Source organism: Sinocyclocheilus rhinocerous, unplaced genomic scaffold, assembly GCF_001515625.1.
Source record: "Sinocyclocheilus rhinocerous isolate Xijiao unplaced genomic scaffold, SAMN03320098_v1.1 scaffold1263, whole genome shotgun sequence".
Lineage (NCBI taxonomy): Eukaryota > Metazoa > Chordata > Actinopteri > Cypriniformes > Cyprinidae > Sinocyclocheilus > Sinocyclocheilus rhinocerous.
This window is the reverse complement of record NW_015638558.1, coordinates 91,617-109,954: the sequence shown is the minus strand read 5'-3', so window position 1 is coordinate 109,954 and position 18,338 is coordinate 91,617. Positions and strand designations below refer to the sequence as shown.

General features: G+C 35.9%; 2 protein-coding genes and 2 non-coding genes across 5 annotated transcripts in view; 2 read left to right on the top strand and 2 right to left on the bottom strand.

Moving 5' to 3' along the window:
• Nucleotides 1-4,429: 4,429 nt before the first annotated feature.
• Nucleotides 4,430-4,502, bottom strand: trnar-ucg (transfer RNA arginine (anticodon UCG)). The gene has a single exon. It is a non-coding gene; the product is annotated as a tRNA-Arg (tRNA).
• Nucleotides 4,503-5,128: 626 nt separating this feature from the next.
• On the top strand, nucleotides 5,129-5,201 carry trnar-ucg (transfer RNA arginine (anticodon UCG)). Its single transcript has one exon. It is a non-coding gene; the product is annotated as a tRNA-Arg (tRNA).
• A 7,246-nt stretch (nucleotides 5,202-12,447) lies between these two features.
• On the bottom strand, nucleotides 12,448-15,883 carry LOC107749691 (39S ribosomal protein L46, mitochondrial-like). Of its 2 annotated transcripts, none has more exons than XM_016564840.1 (4): nucleotides 15,605-15,883; nucleotides 14,704-14,902; nucleotides 14,403-14,573; nucleotides 12,448-13,969 (listed from the first exon to the last, which is right to left on the bottom strand). In XM_016564840.1, exons 1-4 carry the CDS (start codon nucleotides 15,842-15,844, stop codon nucleotides 13,719-13,721), a joined length of 861 nt encoding a protein of 286 aa, XP_016420326.1. In that variant the 5' UTR covers nucleotides 15,845-15,883; the 3' UTR covers nucleotides 12,448-13,718. The 2 variants fall into 2 exon arrangements, with proteins under 2 accessions (XP_016420326.1, XP_016420327.1); XM_016564841.1 differs by having other exon boundaries at nucleotides 12,551-13,966.
• A 238-nt stretch (nucleotides 15,884-16,121) lies between these two features.
• LOC107749690 (28S ribosomal protein S11, mitochondrial-like) overlaps nucleotides 16,122-18,338 on the top strand; it is a 10,915-nt gene continuing 8,698 nt past the window's right edge. The window contains exons 1-2 of the mRNA XM_016564839.1: nucleotides 16,122-16,282; nucleotides 16,849-16,965. Coding sequence (XP_016420325.1) covers nucleotides 16,203-16,282; nucleotides 16,849-16,965 — 197 coding nt within the window. The 5' untranslated portion in view covers nucleotides 16,122-16,202. The remainder of the gene's footprint in view (nucleotides 16,283-16,848; nucleotides 16,966-18,338) is intronic.

Sequence of the window (18,338 nt, the reverse complement as noted above, 5' to 3'; positions counted from 1 at the left end):
CCTCAGCGACCAGCACAGATCAGCTCTAGGCATGGCGAAGCGGATATCGTCCTCTTTTGGAAGACCAAACAAAGTAGTTTCGCTTTCACAACGAAACACACAGCGTCTTCACAACATGGCGGCGGCAACAATATTACAGCGAGAATAAAAGTCACGCCTTCTTTCTTTGCATGAACATTTGGGTGGTGTTATGCAAATCTTCCCGCACAGTGACGTTGATATGTGGGGGCATGTTTAAACGAGCCGTTTTAGGAGGATGTGGACAAGTCTTAACTTTTAGAAAGAATATCTCTTTGGGTTTGAGACTTTAGGGATCTTATCTATTCACAAACAGCTTGTAACACTCCAAAGAGAAAGGAAAATTTGAAATCGCATCATATGACCCCTTTAATACCAAAGACAAAAAGACCCACAGACAGTGTGTGAATTATCCACCTTATTTTTTTAATGCAGAAGTAAGGTATTTCCCATAAATGTTCAAGACATCATCAGCCAATAAAAATAAATAAGAAGAATAACACAGTGCAGGGAACAGTAAATCTGTTGAGGTTTGTCTTGTGCAACGCAAATTATAATTTGACATCACTATCACATTTAGCTAAATGTCATTTAAATAACTAAAGGATCATTCCGTGTCAAATCAACCATATTTGTGACCCTGGACCACAAAACCAGTCTTAACTCGCTGGGGTATATTTGTAGCAATCGCCAAAAATACATTGTATGGGTCAAAATTATCGATTTTTCTTTTATGCCAAAAATCATTAGGATATTAAGTAAAGATCATGTTCCATGAAGATATTTTGTAAATTTCCTACCATAAATATATTAAAACTTAATTTTTGATTAGTAATATGCATTGCTAAGAACTTCATTTGGACAACTTTAAAGGTGATTTTCTCAATATTTCGATTTTTTTTGCACCCTCAGATTCCAGATTTTCAAATAATTGTATCTCAGCCCAATATTGTACCATACATCAATGGAAAGCTTATTTATTCAGCTTTCAGATTATGTACAAATATCAATTTTGAAAAATTGACACTTATGACTGGTTTTGTGGTGCAGGGTCACATTTCAGAAACTTACTCAGCTAAAATTTGGTATTCTGTTAATATTTTTTCAGAAGAAAGACAATCATTAATAGTGAGGAAGGGCAAAATATTTTGTCCATTGAAAATGGGTAGAATTCAACAATTTGCAAATTGAGCCTAGATCACCATATCTCTGGGATTGAACCATACAGGGTCTTAAAATGATTATGCAAAAGGAAACATGTGTTAAGAACCCAAATCTAAAAGGATACTGATATATCTTGAGTTACAGCATGCACACTTTGCAAAAAGAGTATTTTTGGCACTCAGACAGGTATGTTTTATGCAAGTGTTTTGATAGTGGGAAACAAGATAGTTACAACCTCTGTTTAAAAGTAAAGTATTAATTGTTATGTTTCCCCTTCTGTAATTTGGCTCCAAATATAAGGAGAAAATAGTCATTTTGACCGCCCTCTACAAAACAGAGGATTACTTAGTAATCAGTACTTGAAAAAAAAAAAAAAAGATCAAAATCATTTTTATACAAAGACCTTTGGTTGAGTTGACATTGAAGGACCCAAAAGTTTTTGTGATATATCTGTAATATGTAAATATACAATAAAATGATACACAATAAAAGTACTTTTCTTGCTATATTGACATTTTTAAACTGGTAGCCATGGAAAGTGCTCCAGTAGCATACTATTACTTGTAAATCTCTCATTATGCTGTTATGACCAAATCTTGGATTCAATCAACTTTCATTTCCTTCAATTAGAACAGGTCTTGTTTTCATTTTGGAACTTATTGATTGTAGGCCTCATTTATCTGAGCTCATATGCACCTCAGTTTTCAAATGAAAACGATTTTGGCAATGTTCACTCAAAAACTGAGATGCGTAAGCTCAGATCAGAGAAGCCTATGATCAATCACTTCCAAAAAGAAAATCAAAACCTGTGTTAATCACAAGAAAACAAGCTAATAAAAAGATTGAACAAAATAAGTTGTTGTGAGCAGTAGGTTTTTGTCCAATGTGGTAACATTTACAGGAAAAAGAAAATCCTCTGAGGGTCAGAATGAGGGCTAGATATGTCTCTTCCTTCAATTCAAGTCTTTTTTTTTTCATATGAGGTGAAATTCAGGCCACTTGAAAGTAATATCACACCTCTTCTCAGCAAGCCACACAATTAATCACCATGTCCATTTATGTATCACTCATGTCTATAACACGAATCCCTAACCGGCCAATAGTAACAGTGATAGATTAAGTACAAAACTGTGTTGTAGGCATTTTCCCTGAACACCCTTAGTAATAACAGTTTTTCCAAGGCTACCAAACTTTTCTAAACTATTGTAATGGGCAAAAAATAAGCTACTGAAGACAAATAACAGTAACCAAAACTACAATGTGCAGCAACATTTTTACAGTCTTTTATGGTGTAGGAAATCTGCAGTCCCTGTTGTAAACCTTAGTCTGCTTAATTGTTCTACTAACCACAATTGTCTCATGAAATCTTTAAAAAAAAAAATTAAAAAAAAGGAAAAAGTGCAGTATTGCTGATTTTTTCTTTTCAGAACATCTCGTTTCTGGGGTCCAGTTTACCACCAGAGGCCATGAAAAAAACCCTTAACAGAGCAATAAATCTATCCAGGCCAGGTACAGAGACAAATCTGAGGATCTCACATAAGCCCTTTGTCGTACACAAAATTGAAAGCCTTTATATGGAGGGCGTCTTGTTTAATACAATTATGAGACACATTTTCACACTAATGATCGTAGCTCTCAAATTATTCTAGAGACAAATGGTTTCCAGTAACCAAAACAGCCCTTATCAGCATTTTTCAATCTGATCAAACCCATTAATGTGAGTGTTTTGCATGCTATTGACTGCATCAGTAAGTCTGTAGGTCTATTAGGTTACGCTAGGTGAAATATATTTGTAGTAAGTTAATCTTCCCCTCTCTAATGTGTTTTGGTAAGTCTAATGTTCACTAATGTGCTGAGTTGGTGTTTTTCTACTTTAAAGAGAGGCATTAAATTGATTAGAAATATATTGTGTCGCCACGACATCAATTAGTGGTTATTTATTTGAGGAGACAAGGATATTTATGGTAGCTGCTGTTTAGATTTATGGTGGAGTCCAAAGTAGATGTCGTTCTGAACAACACCAAAAAGAAGATATGTTAATCCCTGTAAATATATTAAATATATATTAAATATAGTATATTAAATCCTGTAAAAATGTCATGTAAATCCTGAATGGTTCTCAATGTCTTCAACAACAAACCGCTCCGTTGTTACATAAAGCTAGACACAATTGTGCACAAATTGCATGTGAATGTCACAATACTTACATTGTACATTTAGACTCTGAAGAAGTTAAAGAAGAAATTAACTAAACCACAAATTTCCAAGGACATACCAAAAATAAATAAATAAATAAATATAAAAAAAACAGTAGTCAACACAGGATCAATGCAAATGTGGTGATATCACAAGAATAGATGTATTATGGATTTAGATATGGTTTTGTTCATTTAGACCATCACAAATACACCAACAATAAACCAACAACTGTACTCAGCTGGATTACTGTGTGCGATACAGAGAGTTACCAAGCAAGCAAGCCAAGAAATCCCACAGTTTGTTAACTAATCAACTAATTGGGAAATTAATGTAATAAAATGCAATATTTGTTATAAACAATAATATTTGTTATAAAAATGTATATTTATCAGTATTCATGTCCACAAAATAGTAGCATACTTGCAAGTTACATTGGTGGGTTACTCACTTGGCAGTGCAGTGCATAAAGTGTTTGGGGGGGAAAACACTTGTCAATCTGCTGGTAGTTGTCATGATGAAAGGTGTTTCTTTCTCAAGTGCTACCTTTAGAGTTACAGCATGAGTAGGAGAATAAGATAGGCTACTAACGGGGAAATAGGATGTATGGAAAGGCATAGACGAATAGTGAGCAGAGTACAAATATTCACGTTATGCTGGGTACACACTAAAAGATTTTTAAAATCTATAAGATCTTCAAGATGTGAGAGACCACAAACATGAGGACAAACAATCCTAGATTTAACCGTTTTGCTCCTATAGTGTGTGGTGTCCTCGGGGTTCCTCCCCACACATCAGGATTTCTGATGGGGGCGCCTCCGACGTTCTTCCCAGCAGATTCAGTCACTCTTAACACACCTCACACCACAGGAAAATCTGATCAAATAATCTTCAGAACCACCAAGATAATCGGGACATTATAGGATTGTCAGAAGGGGAGAAATCGGCCCGATTATTTTATGGTGTGTACCCAGCATTAAAGTGGAATTTTCCTGATGAGATTCGGTGGGTGGTAGATAGGCGAATGGTTCAATTAATCCCCTAAAAACCGCGACCCCGGCAGGACTCGAACCTGCAATCTTCTGATCCGAAGTCAGACGCCTTATCCATTAGGCCACGAGGCCAGTGTTTCATAAACTATCGCTAGAATCAACGAATCGTTAGCAGAGTCCAATCTTTTTAAATCGGGATGATCGATTCGTCCAGAAATCGATTAGGGATGAGCTTCCCAAAAGCGTCATTAACCATCTATGATCACAGTAACTTGCGACAGTTGCTTTTAGGAAAAGCACCCTAGAGCAGGTTTTAAGTCACCGACTCATCATTGAATCGAGAACCGTCTCTGTTTGGCCATTTGTTCGACAACTGAGCATTTGTACAGAGTATTTTATTCAAGAGGTAATGATGAATATTGTTATTAAACGTGCAAACGTGCTTAAAAAAACAATACAATTTGAAATAAATTTCCTTTTTGTTTAAATGATTAGGTTATAGGCTAGTTATAATCCTTTGTGTTTGAGCTGAATCTTGCAACAAACTGAAATGGAACCATTGAAATCGCACTAAAAAATATCAGACTGTCATCTGATATTTCAATAAAAATTCTTCCAGTGTATTTTTGTAAAAAAATTACTAGCAGTCGGCGCAGAAAACAAGTAGGCTATCACGTGACAACGCCGTCTTTGTGCCGCTTCTGAAGCAGCCTTGAGAACAAAGCCGTACATGATTAACATCCCCCATTATTGACAGAGACCTCGTGGCCTAATGGATAAGGCGTCTGACTTCGGCTTAGAAGATTGTAGGTTCGAGTCCTGCCGGGGTCGCAGGTTATAAAGTTATCTTCAGCAACGCAACCCGTAAAGATGTCCTGTTACTCGGTAGGTGATCTATGAAAATAGGCACACCGTAAACTGTGGTAATCAAACGTGTTAAATGAAACCCTTGCATTGTAGCAGTAGCATACTTGTTTACAAATCACTCTGGATAAAAGCTGTACTAACTGAACAGATGTAAATGCCATTAGTGCATTGTATTAGCCTACTAGAAATGAGATTCATGTACACAACCGCCTTCAGCATAACTGCATTGTTTGTTAGTCACACAGAGGTTTGTTCTCTGCGTTTGTTTAATCTATGTACGCCTGACAGTAGCATTTTAACAGAGCCTGACTTATTATTAGCAATATACAGCACAGTCTCCTTTATAGAGTTTGCTTTGAGACAGATCATTTATTTATTACCATGAATGTGGCCCAGAAAAATCTGAAGGATTGTAATTAAATGATTGTAATTAAATGCGCACTGCAAAATATAGATTACTATAGGATGCTGATTCTTGGATGTTGATTCAGCTTATTAAAAAGACAGATTGAGTGATTTTATATAGCTAGACCTTGAATGTAAAATAAAGCAGCTGCCATTCTAATGTATGCCGATCATAAAGCTAAAGTGAGAGTGAATCATATAAAATAATCACTGCAGGATTTAGGATGCCAGACATTGAGATTTAAATAATCAATAATCCAAATAAAGCCATGAAGATTCATTAAACAGCATTAAAATGTTACATCTGGATTCATAGTATGATCATGTTCAAATTCTCCAGTAGGTAATACATCAGCATTGACATTCAGATATGACAAGTTTCACTTATGGGAATATAACATTTGCATAATTTCCCCTGGCTGTAGAGTAGCCTCTGTCATCTTAAATGGACAGAGGGTGATGCCAAGCTGCCACTCATCCAGACCTTTGGGATGGTTGATGCTGGGTTAGTTTGCTAACTATGGATCGTTTGCAGAATCTTTGAAAAGTGAAAGACTTGGTTAGTTTTAAATCCATTAGGTTATCTGTTAGCTGAAATAAAACACTCATCCGCGTTAGCTATATATTCAGAATTATTCCCTTGAATAAAAGTATCACATTATGAAACTTTATCAGTTATCTGCTCAGGAAGCAACTGGATTGGTATATTTTCTGAAGAAAATTTGAATGGTGCTTGCTTCCTTATGCAAAATGTTAGAGTTTCTGGGAGTTATACTCTTAGTGCCAAAGTAGTTGCTAAGTTGTTACTATAGTGTTCTGGCTGGTTTCTCTGGTGATGCAAGGCGTTTCTTACAGACTCAAAACAAATGTGTGAATACGATCGCACAGAAAATTAAGAGCACACCTTTCATTAAAAATACACATGATTTGAGGTATGATTCATATCCCAAATTGGTGTGAGATGAAGTTTAATATTTAAAATTAGGGCTTCAGGTTCACTTAAGCTGATTTTTGACTTAGAAAGCACAGCTAAGAAGTATCAGTATATTAGCTAGTATATTAAAGGAACAGATGAACTAAAAATGAAAATGTGCTAAAAAGTCCTCAGGCCACCCAAGATGTAGATGAATTTGTTTCTTCATCAAAATATATTTGTAGAAATTTATTACATCACTTGCTCACCAATGGATCCTCTGCAGTGAATGGGTGCCGTCAAAATGAATGGTTCAAACAGTTCAAACAGCTGATAAAAACAACACAATAATCCACAAGTAATCCACATGACCTATCTGTGGATTTTGATGTGAGAGGACAATATGTGATGGATTTTTTTCACTGGAGATTTGGATTATGGATAATTAGACTGGAAGTGATTGGACTGGAGTCGTGTGGATTATTGTGATGTTTTTATCAGCTGTTTGGACTCTCATTCTGACGGCACCCATTCACTGCAGAGGATCTATTGATGAACAAGTGATGTAATGCTAAATTTCTCCAAATCTGTTTTGATGAAGAAACAAACTCATCTACATCTTAGATGACCTAACGGTGAGTATATTGTCAGCAAATGTTCATTTTTTGGTGAACTGTTCCTTTAAAGCCATAAAAGATAATTCTGTGATTGACAGAATCTGGAGTTAAAAAAAAACTGTACATTTTTGAGACAGACACATAATTGGATCATTAGCTTGTCAAGATATATAGGCCTCAGGAAAAAGCTGACACAAAACAGCATGAGCGCCAATCCAGTGTTGCCAAATGACAATCTGCCAGAAAGATATTGTCTATATTATATTTGGACTATATTATTAATCTATCTGCAGTGATATGAGGTAGTGCATAAAATTAAAGTGTGAATGCAAATTTATTCAGGCTCAAGGAGCTGTGAGTTCACTTTTCACTTTTCACAGTTCACTTTTATAATTTAGGATGAACTGCTGTTCATACCAGTTCCCTAGTTTGAAATACCGCTTTCACACCAACCGAACTAACTGATGACAAACAAACTGCTCTGGAAAGCTGTAGCGTGAAGTGCATATTGATTCCATGTCACCTAGAAACAAGGCCCAGCAGTTTCAGGTGACGTGATGGAGCTGCGGCTAAGAGAGCCACACAGCAATCATTCAAATCTATAGTGATCTATTGACTCACAAATGCCACCTAAGTGATACCGCCATATGGGAAAAGGCAGAAAACAAGACCACAAAAGAAAATAAACCATTTAAAAAGGCACCAAGGAGCACAATCGGTGATTATGAGCACATGGTTTTAACACCTCACTCCATTTATATCATGAATGCATTAAGACAGACAGATCTAATTATGTGATCTCCTTCTAGTGAGAGTGGATTTCTGAAGGACTCCGATAATCCTTAGGGAGAAGATGATATTGGAGTGAAAACCGGTTATTAGTGTTATCACAGTAGATTTTGGAGGTGATTAAAAACTAGAACTGGACATAAAATTGCAGAAAGGGCAATGTCGGTAAACTTTCAATTAACCTGTGAAATTGCTTTGGCTGTTTCATGTTCCAATATTTACTGACCTATGACAACAAATCCAACAGTATAGTAGTTGGGTAATCACACATTTAAAGAGGCTGCACGTGGTTTGGTTTCATTTCAGTGGTGCACTATTGTAACAAATCATTTCTCACAACTGGAAATGTTGCATAGGTTGCAAACCTTGTGTGCTTTGATGTCTAATGGTCCATACTGAGTACTCATTATATCATCCTGACCAGCAAAATGCATTAAAATTCGTAAGAACATACGAGGGTTTAAACAGCAAGGCCAATTGCTTTCATTAATCCACGAGGGCTGTCAAATTATGGATTACAGTACATGATACCTTTGTTAATGGCTCAGTTATTTGAGGTAAGGCATGATGTAATACATCGTATGCATCTGAGGTGAGAAGATTTTTCTTTTGGCAGCTACTTTTTTCAGAAGGTTGCTTTTAAATTTTTTCATTTTAGTGAACCAACATAAACAACATAGGAAAGCAACCACTCTCCATCTCTATATCTCCTTTATTTAGCCTCATTTACAAGGAAAATGTGTGTGCATCTTTACAAATGTGCTTATTTGGAAATCCAATGGGTGTGTGGGAAGACATAAGGAAGTTCGTTTAAATTAAATATTGCTTCTTCTTTTTTTTTCTTTTTTTTTACGGGTAACCGTATTGCAAATTAAAGCCATCAAGTTTTTACTCTTTTTCATGCATCAACAATTAGGAGTAGGAGTGCATGTATTAGCATTTTCAGGAAATGTTGGTTATGTGTTGAAGGCATGCCAGTGTGTTTTTACTTGCCACATTCCACTCTTTGTGGAATGTGTATCTAGATGCTTAATTTAATATGTTAGCAAAGGTTTTGGTTTGTTCAGGTGGTTTTTATGAGTTCTCACTACATTTATGCATTTATGTGGAATTTCATCGAAACAGATTTTGCATTGGGTGTAAGTTCATGCACTTCCTAAGTTCCACTATCTTGCTGTTACGTTTACATTCACATTTATATTTAGCACACACTTTTATCCAAAGCAACTTACGTTGCATTCAAAGTATACAGTTTATCAGTTCATGCATTCCCTGGAAACGTGCTGTTACTAGTACATTGCTTGCCCTACTGTTTGAACTACAGGAACACTATTTCTTAACTTTGCCTGATAGGATAGACCGCCTTGGAAAACATTCAGGTGTCGGAGCATGAATGCATTGGTTTTTCTAATGCAATGTGTATGTTCAGTGTATGTTCTGGAGTAAGCTGAAACTACAAAGCAGGACAAGTGAACAAAGTGCATGGCATTATCATTTGTTGTTTAACAAATATTGCTATATAGCAGATATAACTATAAGATGTAGTTATATCAACTGAAAAAAAAAATTTAAGTAATAGTTCACCAATAAATTACAAATTGTTGCAAATACTCACCCTCAGGCTATAGACGACTTTTTGTCTTCATCTGAACAGATTTGGAGAAATTTAGCATTTCATCATTCGCTCACCAATGGATGCTCTGTAGTGAATGGGTGCCATCAGAATGAGAGTCCAAACAGCTGATAAAAACATCACAATAATCCACAAGTAATCCACATGACACATGTTTTTATCAGCTGTTCATCACGTCTAATTGTGTGTAGAAAAAAAATCTTAATATAAATTAAATATCTTATAGTAAATTATAAAAATATTTGTTATATTTGTTTTGGCTTAAGTGTCACAGAAAGTGAATTATTTAATTTTGTAAACAAGTTGTACTACACTTCTCACACGGTATAAATGAGTCTTGAAATGAAAATAAATAGCTGCCTTTATATTGTAAATAGGGGTCACTCACAAAAGTATATTCAATTCTGGGATTCATTGGTATCAAAAACTTTGAAAACCCTTGTCCAAAAACCGTTGGCTCTGGGATAAGCATATAATATTTTTTTTGCTGAAGTTTTATAGACCAATAGAGTCTTTGCTTGTTCAATTAAATTGGCTTTTCTGGATTAAAAAAGAAAGCAAATGGAAACAGTGTTAGGTTAACTGGGGTTACATTTATTCTTTGGGACTTCATAACGTACAGCCAAAGATTTTGCATTGGGCTCTCTTTTTATAAATGGTTGATTGATTCCAGGCTTTGTTTTTTAGGGGCAGTCATTCACTTTAATTTGAAATGGGATTTGGTGTCTAACAACAAACAAACAGGAGAGGAAAAAGTGCAGAGGGAATATCAATTCTAATATCGTCAAAGGATGTTTAATCCTCTCAGACATGACAAAGCACTGAGACATGAACGAGGACAAAACATGCTGATCAGCTAATTGTTGTACATCCCCTCAATAACCTCACCTGATCTCATTCAGCTGAGCCCAGCGCTTGAGGTCTTTAAAGGGAGGGAAGGTTCGAACTCGCACCCATTTATTGCTTTCCCGGCTCCATTTAGATGTCTCTGAAGACCTCTGAGCCCCCATTTTAACCTTCAATTATAAATTAAGCTGTTGAGGTAAAACGTGTTTATGGGCTAAATGTGGCCAATTTAATTTGAAATGGGATTTGGGTCGAAATGTCTTAGCAGCAAACATGCATAATGTTCTTTATTCTCACCGTTATTAGGTTAGACACTAGCGTCTTGAGGTGCAGAGAGCACTGTACGTATACCTGAACTAATAAAACTAGAACAATATGCCAATATCTGGATTAATGGCAGACTTGAGATACAGTGCTTATAAAATACTTTTTCATGTTTAGTGGCTTTACAGCAATGAATCACACTGGACTTCTTTAGGCTTTTTTGACACTGATCAACAGAAAAAGTCTATAAAGGCATTTCAAATAATACTGAGTATAAAATCCAAACTAATTAATTTCATAAGTATTCACCCCCCTTAAATGACACGTAAATAAATCAAATTAATAGTTAAAATTACTTGTGTGCAGTCAGAGAGTTTCAGCTGATTGTATAAAAGCAACTCTGTCTGGGAGCTCCAACTTCTGGTGAGTCAATATTGTGGCAAACCTTACATCAAGTCGAAAAAAAAAAACCTCTAAGCAATTCAGCGGAAAAAGTAATTGAAAAGCACAAGTCAGGGAACGGCTACAAGAAGACTTCAAGAAGTCATTGAATATCCCTTGGAGTATAGTTAAATCAATAATTAAGAAATGGAAAGAGCATGGCAGTGCTGTAAATCTACCTAGAGCTGGCTGTCCTCAAAAAACCGAGTGACCGTGGAGGACACTAGTGATTAGTGAGGGAGGTCACCAAGACCAGCTGGAAGAGATGTCATCTGAAGAGACCAAAATAAAGCTTTTTATCCATCAAACTAAACACACGTCAGCCAAATACAACATATATTTTGTGAAGCATGGTGATGGCATGCTGTTGGGATGCTTCTCTAGAGCAAGACCTTGAAGGCATGTGAGGGTATGAAAAGTGCAAAATACAGGAAAATCCTGCAGGAAAACCACAAGACTCCTATGACTTAAAACGATATTTGTTTTGCTGAAAGAAGCATGCCATTTTGAAAGAAGAATGGAGAAACACTGCCATTGCCAGTGAAACCTATCCATTTAAATGAAAGTCTGAAATTGCTGTCATCCACTTGATGGGGGTGAATACTTATGCAAATTATTGTTTAATGTTCATTAAATGTAAATTTTCACTGACACGAAAGAATATTCCTAGTCCAAAGCTAAATAGATGTTGTTAATGTTCATGTCCTGGTGTAGCAAGATCAGTCAATCCAATTTATGGACGGACTTGAAAAGTGCAGAAAGAAACATGCAGTTTGCAGTTTTGAAAGACGAATGGAGAAGCATTTTAGTCACCAGTGACCCACAAACTGCTGCTACTTAATTGGGGTGAATGCAAAGCAGAATTAAACATGAAAAGTACTTTTTATAGGGAGTGTACCGCTTCAGCGTATACTTAATCTCACAAAAACGGTCAAGAGATATCTAATATTTATTGTCATATTTTACCCCCCAAACAAAACAAGAAATAATTTTTGGATAAAGAAAATAAAGCCTATTTTTAGGACCATTGAGGTTTTTCAAAGAAGTCCTATATCACTTAGCCTTACAAAAACTGGCCTTTCTTAAGTTTGTGTTCTTTAAAAAAAAAGTCTCCCACTGCAAAGCCCACAGCTGCACTATTTATGAAGAATTTTGAAACTAATTTCTCCTCCAAATCCCAAAACACTGGCAGAAATGACTGTCTACAGCCAATTTTTAGAGACCTACATACTTTCAAAAGACAGTAACTAGTAATATATAATGTATTACATTTTGGAAGTAACTTGCCCAACACTGATAATCAAGGTGCCTAAATATTTCATAGTATTACTAATCCCAATTTCCACCAGCACAGCACAAAAGTCAATGACTATTAGACAACTGAGCAAGAGAGAGAGACATAAAAGTGCATAAGAGAAACCCCAAGTACAAGGCATTTAAATTTGACAAGACAAAAATATACTGGCCAAAAGCATAATTGGATATCCTTTGTTTCATTGAAGGGGGGGAAAGTTCCAGTTGGATGGTCTGTCCTCCATTCTTTGTCCATCTACTGCCCTCAAGTGGTAGTTTTTAAAGGACAACATACATACACTGATAAAGAAGTGACAGTGAAGTAGAGGAATAACAAACAATATAACCACCACCCTGCTGGGAAAATTATTTCATGCTACATTTTACAAAATACTTAGGGGGAAAAAAAAGATGAGATTGATGAAATATTTTATTTTTCTTACAGAACACAATTGAAGAAGATACTTTGCATGTTTGTGAAAGTTAGTCCGCCTCATATGTAAGCTGGGTGCATTTTGAAGGCCTCAAGGCCAAACTAACTGACTGTGTAGGCCTCATGGCCTGCGGTACAGAAGGAAGTACCAAAGATGGGAGATGCCACAGGATGAGATAGTGTGGAAATAGATAATGTGTGTACAACTCTTTAAAATCCTGACAGCTCACTAAAATGTATCTGCCTTTGTAACCTTGAGCACCTGGAAAGTGGTAGATAAGAGAAGTTCTTTTGAAAAACAGACTAGCAGGTGTTTTTCTACAATGAAATTAAGCATTATGAAAACTAAAACAACCGTGGAAAAGTACTGGGAATGACGCATCAACAAGTGGTCTCTACGCTCATTGGACAGCGACCGTCCGATAACAAAATTGTATAAAGATGGTATCCTGGACAAAGAAAGATTCAGATGTTCTGCAGTTATCTCGGCTTTGTTGTCTTCTTGCAATAAAGTCTAATTTTGACTTCTGGAACTCTGCCTCCTGAGCATTATTTTGCAAGACAGACTTTTCTCCACTTGTTGATCACATGTTATGAAGTCAAAAACCAACCTTTTTAATATTGCATTAATCGTCATATAGGTTTCCAGTTACAAGCAGGATAAATATACAAATACATGACAGATGACAATAGAGTGCATCTATACGACAATCTGAACATCATTTATATTGCCATCATATGATGGAATAGGGTCCAAACTCATGGAATCATAGTCCAAAAATATGAAAAGCATAAACTCGCGGTCTGTTTTCCAACATATTCTCCATCATGTCCATGTCTTCCCATATTACAGAGCCATAATGAAGCGTCTGACTTGTTTTAGGTACTCTGGCTTCAGGAAGTCCTGGAGTTCATCCTTTTTTACCCAGGCAAATGAATTCTTCTCCAGAGGTAAGTGCTTATGGCCGGATAGCAACGCTTTGAAAAAGAACACCTTGGCTCCAACACTGCCCTCTTTCTGAATGTCCTTTGGGTATTTATATTTGTAAAATCCACAGGGTGCATTGCCAAGGAAAGTGGCCTTTAGATCAGCACCTACAGAGGACAAATTAAACAGAAGCTTAATAATTTAACCTGCAGCCCATTCGCTTTAAGAATTACAGTCTTGAATTTTGGCACTGAATTTTTCTTTAACCAGAAAATTTAATCATGTTTCATTTACATTTTTCTTGCCCTGTAAACAGCTTATTAAAAATGTTTGATTATCAGCTCTTCTTAAAAGCTGACATAAACTCTCCAGTTAAAACTGACCAACCTGAAGCTGTCTAAATGACTAGTACAATATAAGCATCAGAATCAGACAGAGCTGTATTGCCAAGTATGTTTGCACACACAAGGATTTTATTTTGATGACAGAATAAGCTTCCAATACACAGAGACAACAACACAGATAATAAAAATTAAGATATGTGAATAAAATACACATATGTATATATGTATAAATAAACAAAATAGACAAATTTGTATGTACCTGGAAGACTTGCAAGAGCACGTTCGGCCGTCTGTCGAAGTGTCTCTCCCGTCTGCCACTGTATCTGAGGCAGGAGCCAAAGCTTTTGACTGCCAACATCCTTCTTCACCAGCAAGATCAGGCTTTCTGCTAAACAACGCTCTGAAGAACTCACGCCTTTCTCGTCAACACCTGTAATTTGTGTACATTCAACATGTTTTATAACTCTGAAATGTCTTTAAAAACACGACTTGCATCAAAGCAATGATTTAATCTGATTTTTTTTTTAAAAAGACATTATCACTGCCGATATCATGCTTACCTTGTGATCTCTGAGCTGGTTGATATTGCTTCAGTTTTTGTTCCCAAATATCTTCCAGATCTTGGGCTGTGAAAATGTCTTTGTCTCTATAATCCTCCTCCTCTTCATCTGATTCCTCTTCTTGTTTTCGGCTCATCCGTGCAGCGTCCTCCAGGAGCCTCAGCTCATGGTCCGAAAGCAGACTTCTCTCTAACTCCATCTGAAACAGTAAGTTATGCTGGTTATAGGTGGCTCATGGCGAGCAGATTAATGGATGGGCAGCATTATAAGGATAGGCTTGAAGGGCAGAGCACAATATTAAGATACATACAGACACACAGCCTCAAAATATGCTACATAGCACACTAAAATTTGAAAAATAAAAGAAATTATATGTATGTAAATGGTGCCATCACCAACTACACCATCCGAAAACATTATATGAGCATGGTGTATTTAAAATAATTATAATATTAGTAACCCTGGTCCACAAAACCAATCTTAAGTAGCATGGTGTCATATGATGTCAAAAATACATCATATGGGTCAAAATGATCGATTTTTCTTTTATGCCAAAAATCATTAAGATATTAAGTAAAGATCATGTTCCATGAAGATATTTGGTAAATTTCCTACTGTAAATATATCAAAACTTAATTTTTGATTAGTAATATGCATTGCTAAGGACTTCATTTGGACAGCTTTAAAGGCGATTTTCTCAATATTTTATTTATTTATTTATTTTCTGCACCCTCAGATTCCAGATTTTCAAATAGCTGTATCTCGGCCAAATATTGGCCTATCCAAACAAATCATACATCAATAGAAAGCTTATTTATTCAGAAAAATGTCGAAAAATTAACCCTTATGACAGGTTTTGGTCACATTATATATTTCATGTCAAATATTGATTCGTTCATACCTGGTGCATTAGCTCCATGAACTCGTCCTCAATAGGGCTCCTATCTTGAGAGACCACAGGCAGCCGCTGCAGACAAACGGCTCCATGCAGCGCCCACGGAGACGCGACACCCGCAGTTTTTACATTTTGCGCAGACCACTGTTGCCTAGTGGACGAAACATTTCGCACGCCTTTGTTTAATGTAGTTGTAGTTATTATTCTCCATAATGGTCTATAAACTCTAGTGAAGGGCGCCGCCATCTTGACCGCACGTGTTCCCGTAGTGCTTTGCGGAGTTTGTCAAATAGACGCGACTATTTCGAAAATAGGGGGAACCAGTTTAAGTGAAAAAAGGTTTGGCGGTATTTGCAAAGGTCATTTAATGAAAGTAAAGAAGCACTATAGTTATATTATCTGTTATTACTATATGAAACCTAATTAAAAAATACTTTACGTCACATTCGATACGCTAGCGTCTAAAATTTAATTAAAAACACCCCTCTGAAATTTAGTATGACGTTTACATTAAACACACTGTACGCGACCCTCAGTGTCCGCCAAGCTACCTAAAGTCATGTGTGTGTGTTTGTGAATAAACTGCATGATTTAAACACACACTATGTATCTTAGGTTATATAGCCTCATTCGAGGTTCGTGTCAGCAGCTTTTTGAGCCCTTGAATTCATCTGGACGGATAATGTAAGTAGCTTATGTGGTTGTTATAGCAGCCCATCTGATAACGTGTTTGATATTTGTGTGACAGACAAATATCCTCCACTGTTAACGTAATGTTTTGTGTTGACGCTATATTTAAGTCAACACAACAATCATATAAAAAAGTTGACATAATATTAATCTGGTTTTTGATTATGGTTTCGTACTACTACTGTTATGCCATTTTTTTGGACATGGTACTGTGGTAATACCATGTTTTTTTGGACATGTACCATATTAATAATGTTTTGGGGGTTTTTCTCACCATCTAACATGATTATACTGTGGTGTTCTTTGACGTACCTCCTAAGTATTATTATTTTTACTGTAAGTGAAAAGTTTACAGACACATACTCATTCTATATTACTACTTTTTTCCACATTTTACATTAATAGCGAAGTAATCAAAACTATGAAATAACACAAGATAAAAGGTCTTCTATTTGAGCTTCTTCAAACTAAGTCATCACCATATGTGTCTAGAGACCAGCTTTGCACACTCTGGATGTATTTTGTTACTAAGGGACCTAATTGGTTGTTGTCTCCTGCAGTGGGGGAAATGTTGGGCTTCAGCATCCGCTGTCAAGCAGTGCCATGCGATTACAAGAGGCTGATGCCAAACCAGTAGAAACCAAGAAGCCATCAGCCCCTGTCAAAAGACTGAAAGAGTATGACAGAAACAGTGACACACACCTGCTTTCAAATATAGTTTTAACCCAGGGTCTCCCAAACCTTTTAGTCAGTTCTTAGGATATAAATTATCACATAAATTAACCCCAGAGATTTTAAATAATAAATGGATTGTAATACATTTTAGGATTCTTTCATGAATAAAAAGTCGAAAGAACAGCATTTATTTAAAACAGACATTTTTGTAACATTATAAATGTCTTTACTGTCAATTTTATTCAATTTAATGCATCCATGCTCAATAAAAGTATTAATTTCTTTAAAATCCTAAACTTTTGAGTGATAGCGTATCACAGTTTCTGCAAAAATAAAATTATATATATATATATATATATGTATATGTATGTGCGACCCTGGACCACTAAACCAGTCATAAGGGTACATTTTTCGAAATATTTCTGAATAAATAAGCTTTCCATTGATGTATGGTTTGTTAGGATTGGACAATATGTGGCCGAGATACAACTATTTGAAAATCTGGAATCTGAGGGTGCAGAAAAAATCAAAATATTGAGAAAATCGCCTTTAAAGTTGTCCAAATGAAGTCCTTAGCAATGCATATTACTAATCAAAAATTAAGTTTTGATATATTTACAGTAGGAAATTTACAAAATATCTTCATGGAACATGATCTTTACTTAATATCCTAATGATTTTTGGCATAGAAGAAAAATCAATAATTTTGACCCATACAATGTATTTTTGGCTATTGCTACAAATATACCCAAGTGACTTAAGACTGGTTTTGTGGTCCAGGGTCACAAATGTATTTCCATTTCTTACAGCCTCATTAATTAAACGTTTCTCATTTTCCTTAGTAGAGGTTTGTGTACTTGGATGGCAGAGGGAAAAGACACGCCACAACAATCAAACAAGAGATTTACTTGATACTATCAGTTTTATTCAGCCAAAAACCTTCATACATTGTTCACTTCTTCACTCGACTAAATACAGGATTTACAGGATTATATACAGGATTATACTGGAACCACGTACCGGTTTTTATTGTATGGGTTATCTGATACTTGAATAAACTAAACCAATGCTATCTTAAATGCACCTAGCTAGACTCTCAAAAAGATCATCAGCACTGTGGTCAGTATTATAGTGAGAACAGTGAGTATTATTATTATAATTATTATATAATTAATGACTGTTCACTACAAAGTAATTATTATATCAACTGAAATTAAAACCGACAAATTACATGCACTATACACACACACACACACACACACACACACATGTTTGTTTTTGTGAATTGTTGGGACATTCCATAGGCATAATTGTTTTTATACTGTACAAACTGTATGTGCTATTGCCCTACACCTAAACCTACCCTTACAGGCAA